The following is a 27,119-nucleotide window of genomic DNA, read 5'->3' as shown; positions in this document are numbered from 1 at the left end:
CAGCTGTATTGCCATAATGTTATCAAGCTTAAACTTATGTGGAGGATAGGCTGCCTGCCGGTCCCCCTTTCCCATTTGCTGCCTGTTTGGCTCATTTTTCTCAGGTTGGAAGAGGCTGCGCGGGCTGCAGAAGGCGCTTTTCAGCGAGTCAAGCGCGCGCGCGCGCACACACACACACAATCGCTCCGGGCCGTGCTGATGGGAGCGGGGTGAGGTTTCGCGCCTTTGGAGCACAGCAGCGCGCGAGAGCGGCAGGCAGGTAGTAGGCGGCGCGCTCCGAAGGGCCGCTTGGCGCGTTGTTTTCCCACAGAACGAAGCGCTTTCCCGGTGCTCAGCAACACTTGGCTGAAAACGCTGAAGAGCGTGCGTTCTCCGTTCCGTAAGACCCTTTTCGCGCGGGAGGCAGTGCCGTCGTCCTCGCGCCTCGTCCTTCGTTTTTCCCGCCAAAAAGATGAGCGAGCGAGGCGGGCGGTGGTGCGTGCCTGAGCGCGCGCCCTTTTGACCACCTAATCCTACACGCACACACGCTTGCGCAAAGCCTTCACTCGTTTAAGCTCGCCTATTTGGTTGTTTGGTTAGAGCGCATTGGCGCCTCCTCACTACTGCACAGCGTCACTTCCTCCCCGCTGCCTCGCAGTAGCGTGTGAGTTGTTTGGTGGACGCTGTCAGTGTACAGTCGCCGCACTTTTTTTTTTAAGAGTCTGAGAAAAGAGGCTGCCCACGCATGCCTCTCTGAATGCACGCGGGAGGCGCGCAAAACGTTAACCCACGCGCCCTGTTGATTCACCCAGTGTTACTAGACAGAGTTCAGAACAGGGATAGCGAACCCGATCTGTTTGGACTCCTAGTCCCATGAGCCCCAGTCCGCATTATCAGTGCCCAGGAATGGTGGCAGTTGTGCTTCACCCGTATCTGGAGGACCAGAGGTTCCCCATCTCTGCTTCAGGAACACGTATCCAGGGAATAAAAAGCAGCAACAGATGCTTTTCTCTGACTTGTGCAAACTAATTGTATTAAATGTTTGCATATCGCTCTCAAGTATTCAGAGCGCTTCACGCTTTGCGACCCTTACAAGTAAGAATTATTTTCCCCCGTGTTGCATGAAGGGAAACTGCTTAGGTTAAAGTTAGCATAAATTCAGAGCAGAGACAAGATTTGAACACTGACTTCCTGGTTCAAAACTTGACAGCCTCTATGCAAGTAAACCCATAACGTAGCCTTCAGCAACTGCTCAGGCTACCCTCTTTGTGCGGGGGGAGCACCTTAGGTGAGCATTTCGTGCATCCACACCATCAGGATGCTTGCGCAAATTTAGCAATCTGGCACCGAATGGGGGCATTTTACAACTCATCCCTCTTTCGTTTTCTTAAAAGTCCGTTTCTAGTCCTCAAGGGTGTCGGGTATGTTCTCTCTCGAAAGTACAGAAATAATTTTGGCCGGGAGACGACTTGGCGCATCCGCTCGGCCTCCCAGGAGAGCACCCTTCACCTTCTCTGCAGTCAGTTCAGCAAGCTGCCGCCTCAAATGCTGCCAAAGCGCCACATGAAAGACAGGAGAAACATAAACACCAAGCACATCCCTCTCCAGTGGAGGAGATGAATGTGTGCCGGTGTGCACGCCTATACTGTGACCTGTGCGATCGTGACATCTTAGGTATTAGCCTACTACCCTTAGACACCCCCCAACCCATCCGCAGCAACCTCAAGCTGTTCTCCACCTGCTCCACAACATGAGCCGGCCCTGCGGTCCCTGCACCAGGTTGAAACTATTGGGGACAGGGCACTGAAGCTGCCACTGCTTGATATGTGCCGATTATTTAGGAGCAGAAGGCATCGCCCTGGGAAAAGCCCAGACCAAAACGAGCTCCTTTCTTTGCACGGCTCCGTTTGTTGTCCCTCGCGGCTGTCTCTGTGCGGAAAGGGCGGCCTTTTTCCCGCGCCCGAGAGAGGCTTCCTCTCTTTTCCAAGTGCCTCAGGCAGTTACAACAGGCGGCAAAAGCGCAACGTATATAATCTAGGATGGAAGAAGCGTCGCCCACCCTGGGCGCACTGGAGACGAGACGCTCCAATACAGACACCACACCGGTGGAAGGCGCTATAGGCATGGGACAGGCCGCGGCCTCCTACAGCGGGCGGGTAAGTGAATGGCTCCCCTGCCTCGTTGGCTCTCAGAGCGCGAACCCCCCCCCCCCCCCATGGCCTTGGTTCCAGTTCACGTCGTCTACGGCCAATTAATGTGCTCGCACAACCACAATCGCGCCCATAAAAGCGCGGAGGGGCTGGGAGGTGGCGGCAATCAGCGGAGGAAACCCACCTATTAGCCACTAATTGCAAAATTACTTGAAAGTGGTTGATTGATTGTAGCAGCCAACTAATCCACTCTCGATGAGTCATTTTGACTATTGCATCTCCACAGCGTTTGTGTGGTTTTATTTATTCATTCATTCGTTTTAAAGGCTGCTTAGGAAAACTGATCATTGTTTTAAGTGGGGGAGAGGGAGTCTCACAACCACACACCGTCCTAAGGCGGCGGAGGAATCTGGCGAGGGTATGAAAGGGGGAGACAGCGTGAAAGTGAGCGTGAGTGACAGAGGGAGAGAAGACCCTGGTGGGCAGAGAGAGAAGCCTGAGCAAAAGAGTAAGCAGCTGTTTAAAGTTGGTCCACGAAGGGGCTATTGTACAGCTGGGTGTTAGATGAGTGCCGATCTTTCCGTACCAATCCAACTGGGGACGCGGCTGCGTCGGAGAAGCTTCCGCGTTAGCCCCGCAGGTGGGAACTGAGTGGCTGACCGCCGGCCTCCTCCCCCATCGCAGCTGCGGCGCGTGCAGGTGTTTGGAGGGTGGGAGGGGCTCCTCCCCCTTCGCCTCTCCAAGCTGAAGGATTCTGCCTGTCTCCATAAACTTTCTCCCTCCTTCCCCCCTGCAGGAAAGGGGGGAGGGGGCACCACGTGACCCCGGGAAGGCGGGTGAGGGTTATTCGGTGGGTCTCTCTCTCTCCCCGCCCTCCTCTCCGTCGCCTCTTCTTGGCTAGGCGTCTTCCGCTGTAGTTTCAGTCTCTCAACTCCGGCGAGGCTGGAGGGAGCTCTCGCAGGGAGGACGAGAGGGAGCCGGGGCTCGGGCGGGCGATGCGGGCTGAGGCGTCGCCTGCTGCCCCCGGAGCTCCTCTCCGCAGCGGCTGCAGCACTCGCACCAGTCCGACGAGGCAGAGGTGCGCGGCTCTCCCGGCGTCGCCCGGCTGCTGCTTCTGCTGAGAGCTGCCGTGCCTTGGCCAGCGTCTCCTACCGCCACCGCCAGCCCCTCCGACGGCTCCAAGAGGATGTGGCTCCTCGCCGTGGCGACAACTTTCTGGGGATTGTTGCTGGCGCCAGGTAAGAGGGGACGCCCGCCGTAGCCGACCCCCAACCCCCGCCCCGCCGACTCGAATCGGTGCCTGCCCGGTGCCAAGGACTCCTCGCCGACACTCTGCAAAGTTCGCGCCTGCCATTCAACAGCTGCTGCTGCTGGCACCAACTCTGCAGCTCCCGCCCCAGCCAGCCAAGAAGGCGGCGGCGGCTGCTCCTTTTGCTACCGTCTCGCCGGCAGCTCTGGCCTGCCAGCTTGAGCCACCGCCGGACCCTGGCTCCTCTGTGTGCCTCTCCCGAGAAATGCGCGGGGTCACGCAGACCACCCGTGGTCATCGCCGCCTCTGGAACCCGTCCGCTTCCCGAGGTCTCGCTCACAGCAGCAAGGAAAGCTTGCTTGCCCATCCCTGCTGCGCTTGTTTCTGGAAGAGAAACTCGGCTTTCCAAGGAGAACTCGCTTGGGATCTGTCTGGAAGCAGTCCACTTGCGCTGCCTAAGGGACGCTGCCGAGGCGAGCTTCCCAGACAAGCCCTGGGAACTTCCGCGGGCAGATCGCAGCAAGCCGTAGAGCAGCCGCCCCCGCCCCATCGCTCCCGCGAGTCTCCTTCCCCCTATTTCCCGGGGAGGGGTGACGATTCACACTGGCAAGCGGTTGCCCGGGAAGCCCTCCGCTTAGTAGCCAACTAGCAACCCTCGGAACAGAGGATTCTTCTCGGTCTGTGCGTCACGGTTACCCTCCCAACCCCCGTGTTCCTTGCAGAGCCCTTTGGTGGGGAGTGTTAGTAGTTCTCCTGCAAACTACCTTAAGGAGCAACAACGCTAGGGCTGCCCGCCAGGAGCCAGCAGGCACCTGTTTAAGTAAAACAGCCCAGATACCTACTGCTTGGCCCCACGAGTTGAATGGGGAGGAAACTCGGCTGAGTAATGGCAACTATTCAGGCATCCTTGGGCAGCTAAATGACTAGCTGAGCTTCATTCTCCGCTGTGACCGCGCTGAAGCCAGTTCCCTGCGTGATAGCCCGATCAAACCGCTCCTTCCAATGATCGCACTTCATTTTAAGGAGACATTGCTAAAAGCACAGCTTCCCTCCCAAGTGCCCTCGACTGTCAATAGGTGTGGGGCGGCGTTGGCTATCCCGTCCGGCTCTTTCCGTAGCACCCAAATCCTCCAGGAGCGCTGGGAGATCTAGGATGGATGCCCTTGCTCAGGCGCAGCTCCAGCAGACAGTAAATATGGGGAAACTCCCCCGGCCCTCGCCTTAAACTTCCAGAAGGACCCTCGTTTGCATGATAAAAGAGGGAAGCTAAGGATGCTTTGCAGCTGTAATTGTGCATGGCAAAATAGTAATTAAATCATTGCAATTAATTAGTAGTTAAGTAAACCCTTTGGCACAGAAAAGCTCTGGAGCACATCTATTAGGTGGTTTACTTTTTCGGTCATTTGCTTGCTTTTTAAAAGCCTAGTGCTTAAAAAAAACCACAACCCTACACCAAACCTTTTAAGAAGGAAAAGCAGAGAGGAAAAGATGGTGAGCAAAACAGATCAATTTTGATACTGCTCATTATTGTTCATTCTGCCCCCTGCTGGATACAGTTTAGGTTGATGAAGCCAGAAGGGTTTGAAAACTTGGAAGCAAACATAACTGATAATGAGTTTTGCCCATGTTTAAAGGTCTGATGTGGATTAAAGTTGGCAGATTATTAAAGGATACTATATGCTTAAACCATGGTGTTAGCTAAAAGGACAACGGTTACAGCCAAATAGAGAATGAATGAGTGTGTATGTGTGTGTATATGCGAGAAATTAAATAAAAGGAAACTTAATATACAGCACAATCCTAAGCATGACTGCTCAAAAGTAAGTGCTACTGAATCAATGGGACTTGCTTGCTTACTGCAAGTCTTTATGCTTATGAAATAAGTCCTATTAAGTTCAATGGGGCTTATTCCTATAGAAATACAGAATTTCTGCATTAAAAATTATTCTTAGCACATGCTAAATAATGTTTCTTTCTATTCTAGGATTTGCTTTGCAAATACAGTGCTATCAGTGTGAGGAATTTCAGCTAAATAATGATTGCTCGTCCCCAGAGTTCATAGTGAATTGCACTGTGAATGTCCAAGATATGTGTCAAAAGGAAGTCATGGAACAAAGTACAGGTAGGGTAAACTATATCAGTTCTTTCTCATTAAGTCTCTTCCTTTTTCATTTTATTTCCTGTCTAACTCAACTCCATAGGTAATTCAAATGCATGTTTATAACACCTTTATTTTGATTTGAATCATTAACCATGCCATTCATTTATTCTGCTGTATGTCACAGGGTTCATCCTTCCACTTTACATTGTAAATGCTGAAGCTTACTTAAAATAAGTTATCAAAAGTACAATAAAACAACACTTGAAGCCTCAGACCTCTTTAGAATACTCTGGAATTAATAACAAGTTCATTTAATCTCATTACAGTTAATTACACGGGCCTTTTCCCATCAGTTGGAGGGAAATGTATTGAATTAGTAGCTGCCGTTATTTACTCTAGCAAGTCACATACCCAGTGGTTGATCTTTAGGGAGAGCGGATGTGGTGAACTGAGCTTTCGGCCATTAAATATAATGGAATTGCATAAGATGGGCTGAAGGTTAGGAGGCTCTGCTTTGGTCTTGGGAATAAGGGTCCTAGATCATTTATTTCCCATGTAGAATTTCACACAAAAGGGCATGCTTTGCAAAAGTAGCTGACAGTCTGTTGGCTGAAAATGTTGATAACATAAATTGTTCTTCTGTGTACCAAACCATGCAACATGGAAGGGTTATATATTTTTAAAGCAGCATAGATCACGTGATCCATGCTAGTTGCTATCAAACAGGTTTGGATTTACAATTGTACCTAGGGGGGAAAAGGTCTTTGGCATCTATGGGAAAGCCCATGTAAAACCACTGATTCTAACCCTTCCTGAAATCATATCTGGCTTTGAAATCTCTAGAGGGATGAAATTGGGACATACAAAAGCAAGACGATAGAAGATGCAGAGAATATTGTGTATCACTGACATGGAAGATTATCATCCATCTTGGGAGGAGTAGAATATATTTGCTAAGGAGATCAACAAGTTATGCCTGTTGAACTAGGAATGCTTCAGTACCCATGTCAATAACACTGGGACCTATCTGATAATGGAAGACATAAATATATAATTACAATATATTTGGTTTGTTAATCATAAAAATAACAACAGCAACAAACCAATGGTTGTTTAGTAAAGTGGGCCTTTTTTGTGGTAAATGAAACAAGTGCCACAATAACCATTATTGGTGACCAGCGTTTTGTAATTTGTTTCCTCTTTAAAACCTGTGAAAATGAATGGGTGAGAATTGGCAGTTCAGTACATTCCTACTCCAGGTAGAAATCCTGTAAATAAAAGCACTAATCTTCTAAATGATCTGTGAAGCTGTAAAGAATTGAACAGTGGTGGTGGGAAAAGATCTGTCTCTGCTCTCTGAAAGTATGCAATAAAAATATATACTCCCAAGTTCAACACGTAAACATTTGAATGCACAACACAGAGCAAACATTTCCTCTTAATCCTAATACTACCTGGAAATCCTCCTGCTAGAGAGAAATTTAACACATTATGATGCTCTTTAAAACTTAAAAGCAATTTTGGAAAGGTATCTGAAATACAGTTTTAAAGACTCTCACAATAACACAAGCAGAACATTCACATTTTTGTAAAAATATAGAGAGACTTCAGTGGATTGAATGGGAGGGGGCTGAAAGGCCATTAACAACATCCCAGCGGAAATGTTAAAGTGTTTTCCTTAGTTGTGCTTTTTGAGCATTGCTTCTTCTGGCCATAATATTTTTATTTCAACTTGCAATTTAAAACTTTTAACAGCCTCCCAGAAACCATTTTGGTAATCTTTTAAGCTGAAGGTTAGCGAGGCAGAAAAATCTGTGCTAGCAGTAGGCCTTTATCTGGGAATGGCTTGCTTAAACCTTTGGGATACCTAGATTTTTAAAGTGATGAATTTGTTGGAGTTTTTAAAAAATCAGATTTACTACTGGATTTTGAAACTGATTGATAAAGCTACCATGACTATGTTAAGTTCAAAGTAAGAACCGTTCTAATTGGATCTTAAAACATTTAGAGTGACATAAATATGCTTTCCCCACTGGAGAGAAATTGATTTGTAATGGCTTCAGTAAGAGAGAGGCATTTTAAACGATATTTTTTCTTTGAATTACTCAACCTATGAATCTTGTATCAAGTTGTAACAATAGTACCTGACTTAACAGCAGAACTTTCCCTATGCATATCAAGCAGCAGTACACATACTATCTTACTGGTCTGCTTAATTTCATACGTAAATATATTTGTAACTTTGATCAGGAGTTTCCATGATTGATGACATTTATATATATTCTTACCTATATCAAAGACATCCCAGTCTGCAGTTAACCCAATAGGCAAGGCAACAACACTTTGATTTTTAAATCAGTTTTTTCCCATTGCAATCAGTGGGGTCAAGGTTGTGATACTGAGCACTCTTACAAGAAAATTTCATTCACGCTAGTAAGACTTAGCTCCATATATGTGCTTAGGATCAGGTTATGAGTAGCTAAATCCAAGAGATGGTAGGTTACAGGGTACTGTGAAACAATTCAGGGCTCAAATAATTACCTCTGGTGCGATTGTGTTCAGCTAGATTTTTGTTTGCTTACAGATACTTAAAAATGTGTACCAAAAAATTTGCCACATTCCTATGCTTTAGCACATGTCTAGCTCAACATTTAACATACCATTTCCCAATGCTGCTTACTTTTACACTTGTTCAGCACTGAAGAGATTTCTTATTCAAAGAGAGCCACTCAGTTTGAATTTTTAACCCAATATATAAAATAAATAAAATTGCAATCTTGCAATTACAGGTTCTCCTTTTGACTACTAGGGCTAAAATCAAATTAGTATAGATTTAATAGTTGTTTTCTTTAGTAAGATATTTCTCTCAGTGCGCATAATTAAGGTTTCTGTAAATCTTACTTCAAAGTGAAATGCAACATATTTTGTACTTTTTTTTTAAGGCAATGTTGTATTTTAAATTGTTGCAACCATCCTAGGACCTTATGGTTAAGGGCAGGCAAATAATAATAATAATAATAATAATAATAATAATAATTTAATTGAAACCATGTTAATGGTCCAAATCAGTAAGCCAATGGATCCACACACTTGAACATGCATTTAGCTATTTTCCTGTTTTGCAATATATAGGATCACTTACTTACATACAGTTATATATATTATCTACATGATAATGGCGGGAATGTGACACACATGTTTGTTCGTATTCATTAAATGGAATGCTGACACCTACGCAGGTCAATTTCTGTACTGAATTTTTTGGTTTGTTACACAGAACCCAGGCACCAGAGTCTCCCTTTTATCATAATCCAGATAAAATAGGGAACCTGTGATTTCTCAGATGTTGTTGGACTGCCAACTGCCATCAGCCCCCACCAACATGACCAATGATCCGGGATGATAGGACTTGTAGTCCAACAATATCTGGAGGGCCACAGATTTCCCACTTGTGATCAAAAACGTAAGAATGGCCTTTTTAGATTGGCCACTCTGTACATTAGATGGATGTTGGTCCAATGTGATGTTTTTGGAAAGTCAAACTGAACGACGCCCTCCCCCCCCCCCCCCCGTTCTTAGTTCTATTATCTGGGGCTCAGAACAGGCATACTGCTGTGATTTTAGGTATTGTAGCTAACAGTCCTGGATAGAACTATTCTCCATTAACGTGTGTGTATGTGTGTGTGTGAGAGACTCTTCAAAACCAGTGATTACAACCACATCTTGTGATAGTGAATCCCATGCATTAATTATGAACTGTGTGAACCATTACAAATTATAGCCTAGTATTGAAGCAATGCTTTGGGTTTGTTTGTTTTTAATGCTATGCCCAGTTGTTCAGTTTTGCAAATCTCTCTCATACCATCCTCCAATCTTAGTATGCCTCTCCCCGCCCCCCGCAATAAGTTCTAGGCTCTTCAGTCTTTGCTTACAGGAAGGTCTTAAAACAGTAGTCCAAAAAGCTGCATTAATTTTCTTCAACTTGTTCTTTTAACGACAGTGCAACCAAAACTGTATACAGTCGCCAATGTTATATGAGCAGACTTATCTGTGTGTAATGGGCTTTCCCAATTCCCCCTCCCACTCCATTGCAGTCTCATGGGCCCATGATAAGTTTCGCCTGTGGATCAGACAATCCTTAGGAAAGGCGTGGGAGATGGTTCAGAAGCTGCAGCTGGAGACAGAAATGCTGACAGTCAGATGGAAGCAGCTTGTTTATGCAAACTGCCTCACACTAACTTTTAATGATTCTGCATGTTGTTGAAGCCCATGCACCACATACCAGGTTTTCTTCCCTGAAGGATACAGGGGGCTACAGGGAGGAAGGGTCAGGAAAACCCTCATGTGCAAACAGATTTCCACATACATAATGTTGACTACACTAAATGTGTACGCACCAAAAGGTTTATATAACAACACCCTAAGACCTGCTGCATTATTTTCAGTTCCTTTTGTAATTATGAAGTAGTTTGGCTTTTCACCATCTTGACACCTTTTAGGATATTTGAAAGATATTGGCATATTTGACTTGGATTCAAATCTTAGCTTGTGGGACGCCCCCCCCCCCGGCAATTTTAGATCTCCCGGTGCCATTTCTTCATTTGGAAACGGAATTGTTGTGGCTCAGCTCAGATAGTTAGCTAATAAAGAATGATAAACCAGTTTATAATTAAGTGCCATGTAAATGAATTAGAATGTACTTCATTGAACATGATTATTGGTCAAGACAGACCCATTTGTAAGTTACACAAGCCAACATACAAACCTTTACTAGAGTAGTTTCTAGCAGTATCCAAATCAGATTCAGTCTGTCTGTAGACAAAACATATGACTGACAGAGAAATTTCAGAAAATCCAAATTTAAAAACAGAGTAATAGCTTTGATTATAGATTATTTAGTGTGGATACTAAGCAACCCATAAAATAATCACATCAGGCTTACTGGGTAGACATTTCTACAAACAATGCAACATACTTTCATTGCCTAATTAAAGAGACCAAATGGTTGTAGAAATAGTGGATTTTCACTAGCGAAAAGCACTTCCGTAAAGTGAGACACCTGATTTTTGTTGATTCCACCTACAAATTGTCCCATGCAATGCTGCTCTTGACAGCTGTGGAACACTCTGGAATAGTATGGGATAAGGAGTGTGATGGGCTGCAGTAGATGTGTGGAGGAAATTGGTAAAAATGGGATACTCTTCCTCACGTAAGTGGCAGTGCTTTCTGCTTAGCAGTTCAAAGCCAGCTGTTGGACGCAACCCAAAGTTTTCAGAGATAGTGGAGGATGAAGGAGTTTAGATTATACATGTAGAGAGGTAAATAGGGTGACTGAGTGTAAAGACATGTTATGGATTATATTCTGGTTGATACTTTGCATGTGCGAAACCTCAGACTGATGTGTGTAGGAAACCAGCAGAACAGAGAAGAAGGCGAAGTAGTGTCAATGGAACAGTAGCTTTGGCAGTGAGTGCCAAAATAAATTTTAAATTGTGAGAGAGGCACAGGATATCTAGTACGTTTAAAATGGAGGGACACAGCCAAATCATGGACAATAATGTGAGTATAAGGGTATTCTGTTGCTGAATGAACTAAATAAAATAAGACAGAATTCCCCTTCCAAATCTATAGTCTGATTCTCACACCAACTGCACCTGTGAGATATATATCATTTGTCTCCTGCCTGCCTTATTATCATACAACTCAAGGCAGCATCCCCCAAGAGGATAACCCATCCAGGTATTGACCATACCTAGGTGGTGCAGCAAGCTGGCTGTATGAAGTGTCTTTAGACTGTACTCGGAGAACGATGTAAAGCAGGCATCCCCAATCTGTGGCCCTCCAGATGTTTTGGCCTACAACCCCCATGATCCCTAGCTAACGGGACCAGTGGTCAGGGATGATGGGAATTGTAGTCCAAAAAATCTAGAGGAACGAAGGTTGGGGATGCCTGATGTAAAGCATGCCAATGCACCATCACAAGATAAGAACAGTTATATGGATGGCATATAAATAATAAAATTATTAGTGGTGCTCTTGCAAACTGAGGCTGAACCATTTGAAATCACCAGTTTCTTTTTAAGGACTAATGCCCTCTTTGCTTTGAGACCAGGAAGCTATTAGTGGAGAAGACCATAAAACAAGAACATCTTACCAGGTGTACAGTCATTCCCAGGGTCACTAGGAACACATACTTGCACAAGTCGTATTCTAACTAGGCATATTTTGAAGTGATTCCATTGAACTCAATGGGAATTGGTTCCAAGTGAGTTTAGAGTTGCGTATTTTAATGGCATTTTAATAAAACTTTGCTAGCTGACAATATTTTCAAAATGTGAGAACTTGCCTTCAAAGTTGCTTAGATTTCAAGGCAAATTTCATAACTTGAGTCACACAAGCATGTAAGGTAAGGAGGGCTCAGGTCTGGGCATAAGGGAATCCTTTGTATGCTGCTTTGAATAAGAAATAAGTGAACTAATGATAAATAAAATATAAATACACCACATGCTACCATACAACTACAGTGGTACCTCGGGTTACATACGCTTCAGGTTACAGACTCCACTAACCCAAAAAATAGTGCTTCAGGTTAAGAACTTTGCTTCAGGATGAGAACAGAAATCGTGTTCCGGCAGCGCGGCGGCAGCAGCAGGAGGCCCCATTAGCTAAAGTGGTGCTTCAGGTTAAGAACAGTCTCAGGTTAAGAACAGTCTCACAGAACGAATTAAGTTCTTAACCCGAGGTACCACTGTACAAGGAAGTTCTCTCTGTTAGTGAAATACATCATCAGAATAGCAAAAGGGTGCAAGAATTCAGACGTAGGCTGCAATTCTATATACACTTTCCTGGAGGTTAGTGCCATTGAATTGAGTAGGACTTACTTATAAGTAGGCATGCCTGAAAAAATGCTGTCATTGCAATTTCAAGAAACGCAGTGCAAACTAGCTTTTGTAATTGTGACAAATATTTATCGCTAATTAAGGAAAGTATTCAGCAACAAAGCTGGTGGCAGTTAGTGATTGCCATCAATATACAGTATTTTGCTTCATCCCAGCATGGAGTGCAAAGCATATCCCATGGAGAGTACTTTGGGAGCTTGGTTCTTGATATTAGTTGTCTAAATTCAATTTCCCCATCATGGCAAATAAATATGGAGAAAGAAATTGAGAGTAGGAAGAAGGAAGAAAAAAAGGGGGGGTTAGGTGGCTATCCAACTAGTGATATATATATATATATATATATATATATATATATATATATAAATAACAGTTTCTGAACTTTTACTGTTATGCGGCTTTTAAGCACATATTTCCCATTGTTTCTACTCCATTCTTCGGGTATAAGCTGTGTTATATCATTTGTAAGAGAACCTGAAAAATAGTGGTATGGGCTTGGGCTTAAATACTTTACTTTTTTAAAAAAGAAACTAATAAAGTGAAAAACTAGAAGCCATAATGACAAACAGTCCAGAGAGCTGAATTTCTACTGCAACTGAATTTACCAGCAACATGATTCCCTTAAATTAAATGTTTGGGATTTTAAAAATACATTTGTTCAGTTTACAGTGGCATTTTCCTGTGCATGCAAGGTTGTATAAAATGCTGCAGTGCAATTAAAGCAATTACTGTAATTGTGTACTTCAGCTAGTATGTTAGAAAACTGGGTACAGTGCAGATTAATAAATGCTGTTTTTAAAGCTCTGCAAAACAAGTTATTTTCGTACTAATTATCAGAAACCAAAAGAAAAACTAATTTTGAAAAAGTTCCCCTTAATTATTTAACTCATTGATCTGCTGCATGTGTAATTCAACGGCTGTTGCATTCAGTTTTGCCTTACTATGACCATGATGAGCAAATATATATATCTAGTGAAGCTTTTACTACAGTACAGCTGCAGTACAAAACAATCAGTTGCTGAGTTTTTGTTTTTCACCCACCTGTCAAAAGGTAGAGGAACCTCTCCCGGGAAAAGGTGACATACTAGTTGCATCTATGTTAAAGGTGCACATTCCCCCCCCCCCTTACTTAAGAAAGGCTGAAAAATTGTATATTACTCACATTTACATATTGACAACATTTTAAAAACTGAAAAATTTCAATTCAGCCAATCCTTGGGGGAAGTGGCTCTCCCACAACCTCATTTATTTGTACACAATGGCACACAGTTTTCCCCTCCTGAGTAGATTAGTCGCAGGTTGGCTCCTGCCAAATCACACCTTTCGACTGTGGCTCAGAGTGGCTAGGAGCCTGTGCATGTGCTCCCCCAGCTTCTCCTCAACTTCTCTGGGGGCCAGACCAGGCCCCCACAGACACTTCTGGGCACCTCTGGTTGGCACTATTAGAAGGGGCTTGTGGGGGGGGGGGAGATGGACAGCGATTGCCAAGAGCCTGAGGGGGAGTGTTAATATATCTTCTTGCCAAGGGCACAAGGGCGCCTAAGTACGCCTCTGATCAGTTGAGAAAGGTTTATTTTTCTGCCCTGCTCATCAAATGATTGACATGATGATTTTAGAGATGGTTCTTTGTATCCACATCTTTGTGTCCACCTACTTCAGTGCTGTGTCTACTTCAATGGTTTTTCTTTTCACCATTGCCACCAAATCAATGAGTGGAGGATCAGAATAATTTCTCGGGAGGCCCTCACACTAATGTGCCTGAGCTGCACATTAACTTTTAAACTCTGTATTAAATACTGTGTGTGTAGATATTGTAAACCGCCCTGTGATCCTCGGATGAAGGGTGGCATGAAAATTAATATATAAAAATAAAATAGATGTAAATCTACCGTGGGGAGGGGGTTACTTCCCAGGAGTCTGCACTGGTAAGAGGGCTTTTTTGCTTAGAAGCACAGTCCTCTCCTTAATACAGTCCTTTTAAAAATAATGGGGCATGCATTCCGTATTACACAGTTTAAAATGCGTTTGGACAGGATACTCCATCGTACTGGAGTGGTAAGGCTTAACAAGAAAGGATGAGGAGATGTGCATCTCTTCCAATAAGTTATTAATGAAATAGGCTTCCCAGAGGGAGAAGCAGGGACATTTGCTGCCTTGGCTCCTGGACACCTTCACCAACTACAGTGGTACCTCGGGTTACAGACGCTTTAGGTTACAGATGCTTCAGGTTACAGACTCCGCTAACCCAGAAATAGTACCTCAGGTTAAGAACTTTACCTCAGGATGAGAACAGAAATGGCGCGGCGGTGGCAGCGGGAGGTCCCATTAGCTAAAGTGGTACCTCAGGTTAAGAACAGTTTCAGGTTAAGAACAGACCTCCAGAACAAATTAAGTTCTTAACCCAAGGTACCACTGTAGAGGCATTGCAGCCAGTTCCTTACTGGCAGTGTTTGTCTGGAATAACTTTATAGTTGCCCATATCTGAAGCACCCAGCTCCTTTCTGTTGATGATAAACAAGGCTGCATGCAATAAAAGAATTATGGTATATGTTATTAACTTTCACTATATGCTATAAATTCTGAGCTTCAGATATATTACCATTCAGGAAGTGTTTTCAGATGCTAAAGCTGTAGGGCATGTTCTCTTATTAATAAATTGCTTCCAATCTTACGGTTGCCTGTAACACTACAAAGGAAGCAGGAGATGAACTAAATTAAGTGCATTAGATAAGGTGAAACCATGGAGAGCTTATAATAAATTGCTTTTTTTTTTTAGTACTTTTAAACACAGTAAAGCAGTGATGGAGCTAGAAGTTGACTTGAAGTAGTTTATGATTTGGAAAAAAACATGAAAAGAATAAAATGCAAAAAATTGATGGATTATTTTAAAAGGAAGTTGCAATTTCTGGTTGAGCGACTTTAATTTCTCACAATGATATGGACAATAGCTTTTTATGTTTTTCCATTTCTTGGACTTGTTCTGAGGGGATATACAATGATCAGATATGGTGCCCACAGGCTGCTATCTTAGCAGTTCAGTTCTAAGCTTCCAGACTACTAGAGTGTGGTTTAAATTTCACATATAAATGAATAAATTCCAGAACAATTTGCAGTGACCTACCCAGATCTATGCACTACACTCCCCTTCCCTTCTAAAAGTTTATTATAATGACAAGTGGATTTAATGCCAGCAATCCTTTACATTTTATTGGTCGGATCTCTGAGCAAACATCTGAGTACTCTTATCCACTGCTAAACCCAAAACACCAAAGGGCTAGAAATTTTATAGTACTATTACTGCTAATGATGCTGTCAAAAAGAACTGAAAGCACTTCAAACAATCAGTGGTAGGGTGCTGTTTGCAGACAAAACAATGAAGCTGTCTCATAAAACTATGGTGGCTGTAGATGTCAATGTCATATTCTCAGTCTTGATGCTCAGACATTTTGTTATGGGCTCACATAGCCTTTCCTACATAAATTCCATCTTTCCATTGTTGTTTTAACTTCAGTGTTGTTTTAAATATGCATATGTGCCTAGATTAACTATAACAAGATTCTACACACACACACACACACACACACACACACACACCAATACCAATCACTGAGGTTTGCAAATCTGGTGATGAGAGCAATCCTCGCTGGTGCACTGATTTAGACGTAAAGGTACACCACAGTTAAAGAAAACAATGGAAGGGGAAAGGAGGAACAATCTGTGTAGCAGGGAGGTTAATTGCGTGCGTACCTGAATGGCATATTCCAAATTTCCTAAACGTTATTGGACAATCAGGGTATGGATCCAGACTCCATTCACATATGGGATTGCACATTAAAATGGTTCCGTATACCATTTACAAGAAGGCTTAAGAACAACTGAGGAAAACAACATGCCTAAACTTTGCTTCAATGACTCCACAGATAAAAGCAGCATGCCAGTCCCCACACTGTCTCCAAAGCTGGATCTCATTATAAAGTAGAAATGCGGCAGTAGCCCAACCTACAACTGCATTAGGAATATCATGGATACAGCCATTTATCTGTGGCGTTAATTGAGTTGTACACTATGAGCCATACATGTATCTGTAAGTCAGTGCCATATATGGTTTGCTTGAAAGTTTAGGAAGGAGATAGTCGGACAACATAGACTTTAGCTGATTTTTTAAGACCCCCCCCATACAAACCACCCCCATGTTGAGTTCCTGCATCTTCTTCCCTCCCACACAATGCAAATACTAAGCACCCTGTTCATCTTCCCAATTAACAAGCCTCCACCCCTTCCTGTTCTTCGGGCCATTCCACACCCCTACTTTAATCTTCAACCCAATTCCAATATCTCCTTCCTTCCCCCTTTCCTGCAACTTTTATCTTTCTCACATGAGGCAGTTGATGAAGAGGGAGAAGTTCAGGACAGCCATTTTTCTTTTCTTTTCGGCATTCTGTTCTTCTTGCTTTGCTCAAACAATGGCATAAGTTTGAGTAACTCCCTTCTTGCTGTATGAAAACATTGTCCCTTTCCCCCTGTGTCACCTCCTGCTCACTCAAATCTCTCCCATTGTTTCAAATGTTTCCCCCCTCTCAGTGTTGCTCCATCACTGCTTTATTTAAATCTCTGCTGTTTAAAACCACCAATCTCCTCTGTCTCCTTCCATCTCTGCTTTATTCTGCTGTTGTTTTAAACCACCCCCTTTTCATTTTCAGTGATCTCTCTTCTCACTCCCATCACATGGGCTCTGCTGCTGCGCAACCTGCCATCTCTTTTATCCCCTGCTCCTGCTGACTTTATGCAAATCTAGTAGTGCGGCAAAAAACAACACAACCCTCCATTGTGAGCGGTGTAGTGACAGCCTTACATTTTTTTTAATGCATATAGGAATACTGTATATGGGTGTGCAAGAGCATCTCATGTAGAATATATACGTGCTCATTCTACACAAGATGCTCTTGCACACCCATGTTTGCTGTGCTGAACACTATACAGTAAACTCATGAAGGGAAGACAAATATCTTAAAACACTCCTGGGAAACTGCAGTAGTCCCACAGCAGCATCCTTTGGATTATTCACTGCTTACCCCTGACATTTTGGAGATGTGTACATTTTGTTTACTGCTTATGGTGTTAGGCAGTGCAATCATCAGTGTACACACAACAGGAATGCTTGCCACATAATCAGCCCTTGCATAAATCAGCCCTTCGAGGAATGTAGTATCTTATCTCATAAAAATTCCTCCTGCCAAAACAGATTATTTGACGGATTACTTCATTTGTGTACATAAGGAAAGCATGTTAAAGAGTTACTAGAAGCATCTCACTCTTAAAGCAGAATGGTAATAATTTAGTGAAACATTACACAAATTAAACAGTGTGCTGCTTTTTATACACAATGCTACTGCATCACCCCCACTTCTAATACATTTTGAGTTCCATTGGATAAAATATATGAAAACAGTGCTTGCTCTGACTGGTCAACAACGATAGACAGGGATTCTTGTGAGAAATGCTATAGCAAAGGTTATGAGAATATATTTGGTAAAAGGACACATCACGTACTCTGTTTTATGGTTGTGTCTACATAGGTATTGATCTCTTTGGTCTTACTTTTACGCTACCTTGATTACTAATTTATGAAGGGTGTTGTTTCAAAATCTTTTAATAAAATAATATATACAGGGTGAGTCCTTTAAAAGAGGCCCCGTGAATACAGAGTACACATGTTCCACAGGGTGTCTTTTAAAAGACTCACCCTGTATATCCAATAGGGAGAGTCTGCTTTTCAGAGTCATTTCGGAATCTTTATAAAGATTCCTTGTAGGTTATATACCTGAGAATATGTCTGTTCTACTCTGTTATTTGGACCTGAAAGAATGGATCAAAGTATCAGAATAGAAAAGGTGACAGAAAACAGAGTCTTCATCTTCAGGAATGAATACTTACAGAATTGTAAATTTTGTACTAAAGTTTCATCTCACATGATTAATTATTTGGGAATATAAGGAAACTATCAGCGTTGCACACTGGGGCAAAAGAATGATAGCTTCACATGTATACCAAAGACTGGGTGACCAGGCAAGGGATCATGGGGTTATTGTGGTCAGTTTAGTGTAAACACTCAATGTGGCAGCTATTAAAAAGGTCAATTCCCTGTCAGGGACCATTAGGGAAATGGTTGAAAATGAGACAAGCAATATCTTACTGCCTTTATGCAAATCTGTATAAAGTCTTGGAATACTGTGAGGAGGAATTCAGCATTGCATTCTTATGATTATTTCATCAATGCAAGCATTTCTGCTTGCCAGGTGGAACAATTCTTTCCTCCTGTCCACATTGTTCTGGGTAGTTGGAAGGGATCCCAAGGGTCATCTAGTCCAACCCCCTGCAATGCAGGAATCTCAGCTAAAAGCATCCATGACAGATGGCCATCTAACCTCTGCCTATAAACCTCCAAGGAAGGAGAGTCCACAACCTCCGAAGGGAGACTGTTCCACTGTCAAACAGCTCTTACTGTCAGAAAGTTTTTCCGTGTGTTTAGTCAGAATCTCCTTTCCTGCAACTTAAAGCCATTGGTTCAAGTCCTACCCTCAAGTCCTATGTGACAGCCCTTCAGATATTTGAAAATGGCTATCATATCTCCTCTTTTCCCAGGTAAATATGCCCTCTTCTGCACATACCTTCTGAGATACGGTCCTTTCTCTATAGTGTAGATGGTGCTAAGATGGGACCAAAGTGATCAGGTCTGAGACAACTCCCTTTTGAAAAAAGGTCCCAATATTTATGGTTTATTAAAAACGTGAGTAAGGATGAAATAATTCATGGTGTGGAGGAAGTGGGGAGAGAGGTTCTCTCCTTCTCTCATACTACTTGGACCTAGGTTTGGCTAATGAAACTGCAGGGTGGGAGAGATTCAAGACAGTCAAAAGGAAATACTTGGGAATTCATTTCCACGGGATGTTGCGATTGGTACATAATTGGATGGCTTTAAAAGAGACAGATTAATGACTCTTAATCCTGATCAGGTTCTTTTATTTCCAGTATCAGAGGTATTGTGCCTCCGAATTGCTAGCGAGCAGCAGCCAGAGAGCGCTGTTCCTCTCATAGCTTGCTTGTAGGCTTCCCAGAGATAGCTGCTGTGGGAAAGGGAAAGCTGGACTAGATAGGTCTGTGGCCTGATCCAGCAGGGCTCTCCTTAAATTTACCAGCATACAGTACATTTATTTTATAAGAAAGACAAAACTTTGATATGCTGTCCATACATTCTTGGACTTACCAGCAGTATGGAGGTTTTAAAGCAGAGGTTAGATGGCCATCTGTCATGGATGCTTTAGCTGAGGTTTCTGCATTGCAGGGGGTTGGACTAGATGACCCTTCAGGTCTCTTACAACTCTACGATTCTATAACCCAGGAGTCCAGGGTTCAGATCCACACTCAGCCATGAAACTCACTCAGAGACTTTGGGCTAGTCACTGCCTCTCAGTCTACTACGCTGAGCCTCCCCCAGCAGGAGGAGGAGAACCGTGTACACCATGGTTCTTTGAGTGCCTTAGCGAAAAGGTGGAATATAAATGCGATTTTAAAAGATCTGAATGTGGTTCTGCAACTGTATATTAAAATTTTGGTTAGTTAGAACTAAACACAATGTAATTTGAGAGGAGGTAAGGAATACTATCTGGAGGGGAAGAAAGAACAGGTAATTTGTAAGTGTGGATTGACACTTCCATCAAAGCAAATGCTTTAAAAGAAATTCTCTCTCTCTCTCTCTCTCTCTCTCTCTCTCTCTCTCTCTCTCTCACACACACACACACACACACACACACACGAGAGAAAGTTTGAGAAAGGAGAGATAAATGGGCCCATTTACAGGAGACCCTTATCAGGAGTGAGCTGAAAAGCCTTTATCAGTTTACGCACAAGGTATTCAATCTTGTCTTTATGAACAAACAAATGGGAATAACATCCAAGAGAAAACAGTCATAAATCACAAAAGTGTATCATTAAGAAAAGAATAATTATTAATTACTAGCCTGTCTATATGATGTGCTGAAAATTAAATTTAATGGAGGCAGCAGAGATTGACATGAATTATGACCAAGTCTGCAAATGAGAGAGGGAGTTGGGAGAGTGAGAGAGAAAATGTAATGCAAAAATTTCTCCATGTAAAAAGGCTAGGGCCTGGATCCTAATTAGACTTCCACAAATGGAAGGACTAATTCTGTGTGCAAATGGAATTAAGATGCTGTAGAGGAGTCTGCCAGTGGGGAAGGTGATTCTTCATTTTTTTTTTAAAAAAATATACATTTCTGTTGGTGGGGTTGTCCTGGAGTGGAACACAGGGCACAATCCCACCTGGAGGTTCATTGAGTTTTATTGAGGAATGATGGAGGCTGTATATTATCATAGGATCATAGAATTGTAGAGTTGGAAGGGATCCCAAGGGTCATATAGTCCAACTCGCTGCAATGCAGGGACCTCAACAAATGGTCCCCATCCAATTTGAAACCGTACTGGACCCATTAGCTTTGCAGATGTGCTAACAGTTTTATTGCATTATGTGGTGCAGTTATCTATATATATAGCATAATTATTTGGTTCAAATTAGTTCTCATTAAGACATGGATTGCTTTTTGGTATCACCTGGTGCAGAAGTTCCCAACAAAAGATTCTGCCACCCATTTTATATTCCTAAATGAGCTGTCATCAGTGCAATACATAATGGGGAAAGAGAGTGTTTCATGAATTGGCTTTATGATCATAAAAGGATAATGATCACAGAGCAAGAGGGATAAAGGAAATGGGTAGACACTGGAAACTAGAATCTACTTGGTGACTTGGTCTTTGTATGGCTAACCTGTTTCTTGGCCACAGATGGCGATTGGCCAGGCCAGAACAGGGGAAAATATCCCATGACATATATTCAATGGTTGGTTATGAATGGGTCTCTGTGTCATTTCAACACATCCAGTAGGCCTAGCTACACGGTGACAGATTCCTTTCTGAGTAGAAACTTATTTGTAGTATAAGCAATGCAAAACTATCAAAGCCAAAGGATGTTCATCAAATTCCAAGTCAAGAATACAAAGATGGGTTAGCTCCTGTTAGGAATCCAGTCCTCACCTTTTCTCTAGTATTAGGATAGCACCATTTGGTAAAAACAGTTCTTGCTTTTTTAGAAATGTAGTTAAGGAGAAACATAGTACACGCTGATTATTATTCAATCAGTAGTGAAGCCCAGCTTGCATAAGCTAAAATTTATTTCACAACACAGGTAATTTATGAAAAGTTATTGGTCGGTACTCTTTTATAGTTTCGATTTCTTACCCACCATTCACAATGAAGTTCCAGGGCATCTGCAGCATATGACGTGGATTGCATAATGAAGGTGTTAGATGCATCTTTGGGGGAGGAAGTTGCATAACATTGGAGCTGCCACACCTAGCTTTCAGGTTTTTAGTGATATTTCAGGTGGGAGCACAAAGTATGTCTTTTTAGATGCAAACAATCTTGGCATTTGTAATTCCAGTGGCTTGGAACTAAACGGAGTCAGTTGCATTTATCTTCCATTGCAATCGATGAGTTTTAAGTTAAATCATTACTAACTTCTCATACTGGTGACGATAAGTCCCAAGGGGAGCTAACTTTGTATGGACCCATCTCAGTGTGCTAACTTGACAGAAATCAAGAAAACTCCAGTGTATGTGATTTCTGGTTTCTGCAACCTGAACGTGTTGTTTGGTGCTATGCTACAAAAAAAGAGAGAAAGAAGAAATGAAAGGAAGAAACTTGCTCCCTTTTTAAATTATTGCTTAGCCCAGAGGCACTCCTAGGAATTAGTTTTTTCTAGAAATAACAGCATTGGGAAAAGAGATCAGGGGACTAACACAGAGGCACTGAAGACTCCATAGTCTCTCGAGGAAGGTATTAAATGAGCAGACACATTTAATGACAGGTTGGTTGAGCTACTATACCAGCACAATCCTATTCACATTTATGCAGAAGCAAGTCCCACGGAATTCAGTGGGGCTTCCAGGTAAGTGTGCACTGGATTGCAGCTTGTGTGGGAAGATGCCAATTGTTCCACCAGACATTGCAAAGTTTTGTTAGTTGTCGTGACTATAGACATTATGTGCCGTATCATTGTCCTGTGAAATGCAAAAGGTTTCACTTGTGATAATTTGTTTCTATGAGATGTTTCTAGATGAGCTGTTCAGTTTATGGTAATGGATGATAAAAGTGACATTAGATTGGCAGATTAGTGAGTTACCACTGCTGCATTTGTTGTTCAATGTGACTGAAACGCCAGCATGGAACTGATGGTTTCAGAGTGTTTGCCACTGAAAGATGAATTCCTGCAGGTTTGATTGGACGCTCAGCTGTTGCACCATTAGGTCTTTTGAATAGAAGGATTAAACACAGCTCATCCCAATGCCCTAAATGAAAAGCTTGGCATTGAGCTACATTTTATGAGCATTTTACCTCATTTGGCTCTTTGTGTTATTCAGATATTTAAGTAGCTGCAGGGTTGTTACCGCTGAAAGACAGATATGAAACCTTTCACCTGAGGTTTTTCAGTTTGCATTCAGCTTTCAAGGACTGATATGGTCTCTTTCATCTGCTGTTCCTGTGCGAAATGTGAAGGAAATAAATACATGACTTGTTTTTACAATTGAAAACCCTTATTATCTGTTGCACACAAGGAGGCATAGCTATGTGGCAGCATTTTGATCCTTTAGTTATTTTGTTTTTGTGACTTTAGCTGCGGAGTGAGGCATGTGCAACAAGCTCTGGTAATCCACAGTGAACTCCTTAAGCAATTAGGAGATATGCCCTTTTTTGAGATTCTTATTTCTTGCAGAGCAATTGGTCTTGAATTCCTTTACATTTCAGGCCCTCTGTTAGTATATCTGCAGCAATTCTCACAGATGTGCTAAAGGCAGCTGGGCTACAGCTCCTACCCTTGATAACTGGCAAGGCTGGCTGGGAATGACTGGAATTTGAGCCAAACATCTGGGGAGTCGCAGGTTCTCTTTCCCTGCTGTAAAGAGCTGTGCCTGCTGCAGCTGCCATGACCACGTGCCAGCAACAATGCAGGAAATAGTAATCTCCCGTAAAATTCACGTTCTGCAAGGATGCTGATCACAATGGTCTGGATTCCGTGTTTGAAATTAGCCAGGCGCCAAGTGCATTTTGCACCTTATTGGCCACCTGCGACCAAGTGAAGATGCCTGGGCACTAGCATGGTGCCTGACATCTCCACCATCTGGAGATCATTGGATGTTAACTGTTTTCACACACCAATACCACATTCTGTAGGATCTGCACAATTGGAATGAGTATCAGGAACCAAAATGCTTTTTTCTGCGCAGCTTGGGCAGGAAGAGTGAGTAACGTTATAGCTAAATGTTGTGGCCTGTCTTTGCTTACCCCACCCCACCACTATGCTCGTAGTTGTGAAGAATATTCTTACGTTATAAATAGACTGTGTCACCGTTTAGAAAAAGAGGTAGAAATAGGCCATATATATGTGGACTGCCCCAGGATAAAGTGACTACTTTTCTTTAAGTTCTCAAAGTTCTTAACCTGGCTCAAGTTTGTCATCTGAGCTAGCCGGGTGTTTAACTGAGAATCAATCAGAGTCAGTCCATTATTTGAAAAATAAGACTTTAGACCTATCTTGCCCTAAAGTGGCAACTAGATATTCCGGTGAGGTCAATTGTGGTTTAAGTAGCCATTTGACACCTAGCTTAGATATCTGAGTTTGGACTTGTGATGAGCAGAGTTCCACTCATGCTGAAGGGTTGAGGAGGCAATTGTTGCCTGTTGCCATACCCCTGTGCCTCATGAAAAGGTGTTATGGGGAGTTGGGAAATCCTCTGGAACATTTCTGGAGGGTGGTGATGAGACAGGTATGATTAGCAAAAATTGCTCCATCTTTTCCTCTGACATGGAGCCCTACTGGATTCTGGTCTCTTCTGCGAATGAAAGGAGGAAGCCCTTCCATTTACAGTGGGGTTAATCTCAATCCACACCATGCCAAAGCCAACCCAATTAGGCAGAAGTTGGTATAACCGTCACCTACTGGTGTAGGGAGCTTTTGCAAGTGTTCTGCTAGAAACGTGTCTGAAAGTGGCTTCAATCTTTATCCACTAAGTAGGATAAAAAAGGTAGAAAGATACTTACCGGTATTTTACTAAGAGAATAGAATAAGCCACCCTATATGCATGTATTTTCTTGATTACTGGTGTACTCATACATGATGAATATTGCATAAAACCTGGATAGGTCAGTTGGTTATAGTGTGGTGCTGATGCCAAGGTTGCAGGTTCAATCCCAGTATGGGACAGTTGCATATTCCAGCACTGCCAGGGGTTGGACTAGATGATCCTTGGGGTCCCTTTCAACGCTACAATTCCTGATTATAATGCTAGTGCTTCTGTCCTGCTTTCTAGTGTTCATTTCAGACTGCAATACTAGTTTTGTTATGGAACTGTGGCTTTTTGACCTCTATACCTGTATGTCATGCTAAATTTCATTCACACCAGTTGTGGTTTGACCCAACAATGAATGTCACTGAATATTCATTCACTGCTCCACCACCCCTCCCACCCGTGTGGGCTTCTATTTGTCTATGATTCAACCATGAAAGCAGCAGGAAAGAACCATATGCTGGTATACTTATCCAAATTTAGTCACTTCCATGATTTTCTAGGTCAGGGGGGATTTCCCTCCCCTGGAACTAAGTAACATAGAAAGAGCACTTAATCTGTGTTGTGTTCCATTAGTTTTCTGGAAATGGCTTCTATGTTGTGTGGAAACTCAAATATGATCTGGGAATGGGGTTTGGGGAAATGGAATAAAACTGTTGGGTGAATGCAGCTACATAAATGAAGGAAACCAATAAATTATAATAAGCATAAACAGCTGTCAAGACTTACATTAGTAAAGCAGGCAGACTTCTCATTTCCTAGATTTAATTGGACTGTGTACATGGTCCATATACATAATACCATAGACTTAACTGTAGGCTGGTCCACTAACCCAATTCAAGTGAATAAACCTTAATCATAAGTATACAGTATCTGCTATGTGGGGCGGGGGGGGGGGATCCACTCCATTTCCATTAAATTCCATTTAAATTCAAGTTTCTCACGTGTTGTATTTCCCACAAGCTATGGAAGTTTATTCTCCAAGAGCATTGTCTCCAAAATCATGAACCTTTTAGGGTACCATGCCTGGGTTCTAATACATAGAACGTATATAACGTAATATACTAATAACGTAGCCCTCTTTATTAGTGTGTGCGGTGCAGCTTACAGCTTTTACTCACAGGATTGCTAAGTTTAGTAAAACTCATCTGTTCTGTTCCATTTTCCTGCTCATAAAATGTGGTTTTCCATGCAATGTTCTATGGATCAGGTGGAATTCAACACTGTGTTAATACAAACATTCTGTCTGCATAACAGCTTGCCAGATGGAACAACGCCCCCCACCCTGTGTGCTGTTCTTAACTCCCTCTGAACCAATTTGGTTTGTGTGAGTGTATTTGTATTGTACACACACACACACACGTAAAATTTAAAATACATATTTAATGTACATATTACACGCATTCAATTAAAAAAAGGTGCAGAACAGTCTCTAGAGGGCTTCTTACAAGGCAAGTCATTTCGTTCTGACTTCTGTTTATCCAACTTCCTACAGCAGCCTAGTTACAAGGATGGAGAGAGAGAATATTTATAACTTTTGTGTTTGTGAGTATTGCTCTGTAGACTCCAAATTCTCCCATGAGCTTTTTCTTTGTTTGGGGCTCATTTCCTCCCTGCAGAAAGTGTGTAAAAGGAGAACTTCCTTTTAGCACGTTGCAAATCAGAAGCATAAAAACAATCGTGGGTCTCCTTAAGCTCCCATAATGCTGTTTGGAATGTGATCAAACTTACATGTACTCAAATCTTTAATAGGTACAACTTTTAAAGTTTTAAGTGCTGTATGCCCCAAATGTATTGATTTTGCATTTTCCAGGCTTTGTGGAAAGCAAAAGCAGAAGGGGGGGGGGGCTTAAGAATAGTGCCATTTATTTAAAGCCCTACATTTCCTGCTAAGATACACAACAGGTGATGGTGGGCTAAATCCTTTGGAAACGCGCTGAGAATCAGAACCACTATTACGGAAAACTTGGCAGTCTGTTTAAATAAAAAAAAGAGCTAACATACAGTAGAAAGCATGTTTGTTCATATCAGGCTAAATAAACTTTTGTTCTGTGTCACAGGGATCCTGTATCGCAAGTCCTGCGCATCCTCTGCAGCTTGCCTCATGACCTCTGCCGGATACCAGACTTTCTGTACTCCAGGGAAGATAAACTCTGTTTGTATAAGCTGCTGCAATACTCCACTCTGCAATGGGCCCAGGCCAAAGAAGAGAGGAAACTCTGGCACCATGCCCAGGGCTGGTGTATTAACAACCATACTGCTCTCTAGCTTGGCATTTTTAACACCAGTACACTGCTGAACTCTAATGGAAGATTTTTTGTTGTTGTTGGCATCGTTTTGTCCAGACACAGCTGGTTTCCATTGTAATGTTGCTGTTTGCTTCCAACTGCTAAAAGAAGAGTTTGATTTGAAAAATCCTCAGCAACTAGGTCTAGTTGTCCTGTCTTTCTGGTAAGCACTTAAAAAACAAAAAAAAGCCGTCACCCATGTAGAACCCATATTCATTTATGTTATTGGGAACGTAGTCTATTGAAACAAAGCACTTAA

General features: G+C 42.6%; 1 protein-coding gene across 1 annotated transcript; it reads left to right on the top strand.

Moving 5' to 3' along the window:
• Positions 1-13: 13 nt before the first annotated feature.
• Positions 14-26,871, top strand: LYPD1 (LY6/PLAUR domain containing 1; the record flags this gene model as incomplete). Its single annotated transcript, XM_081009566.1, is given in 4 exon segments — positions 14-2,115; positions 2,118-2,135; positions 5,363-5,500; positions 26,633-26,871. Coding segments are annotated over 4 exon segments (492 nt in total). The 5' UTR covers positions 14-2,018.
• Between the last annotated feature and the right edge of the window lie 248 nt (positions 26,872-27,119).

The sequence above is a fragment of the Podarcis pityusensis genome, assembly GCF_964106645.2.
Source record: "Podarcis pityusensis genome assembly, chromosome: 1".
NCBI lineage: Eukaryota > Metazoa > Chordata > Lepidosauria > Squamata > Lacertidae > Podarcis > Podarcis pityusensis.
Note: the sequence above shows the minus strand (reverse complement) of the source record. Positions and strands in the feature narration are given on the sequence as shown.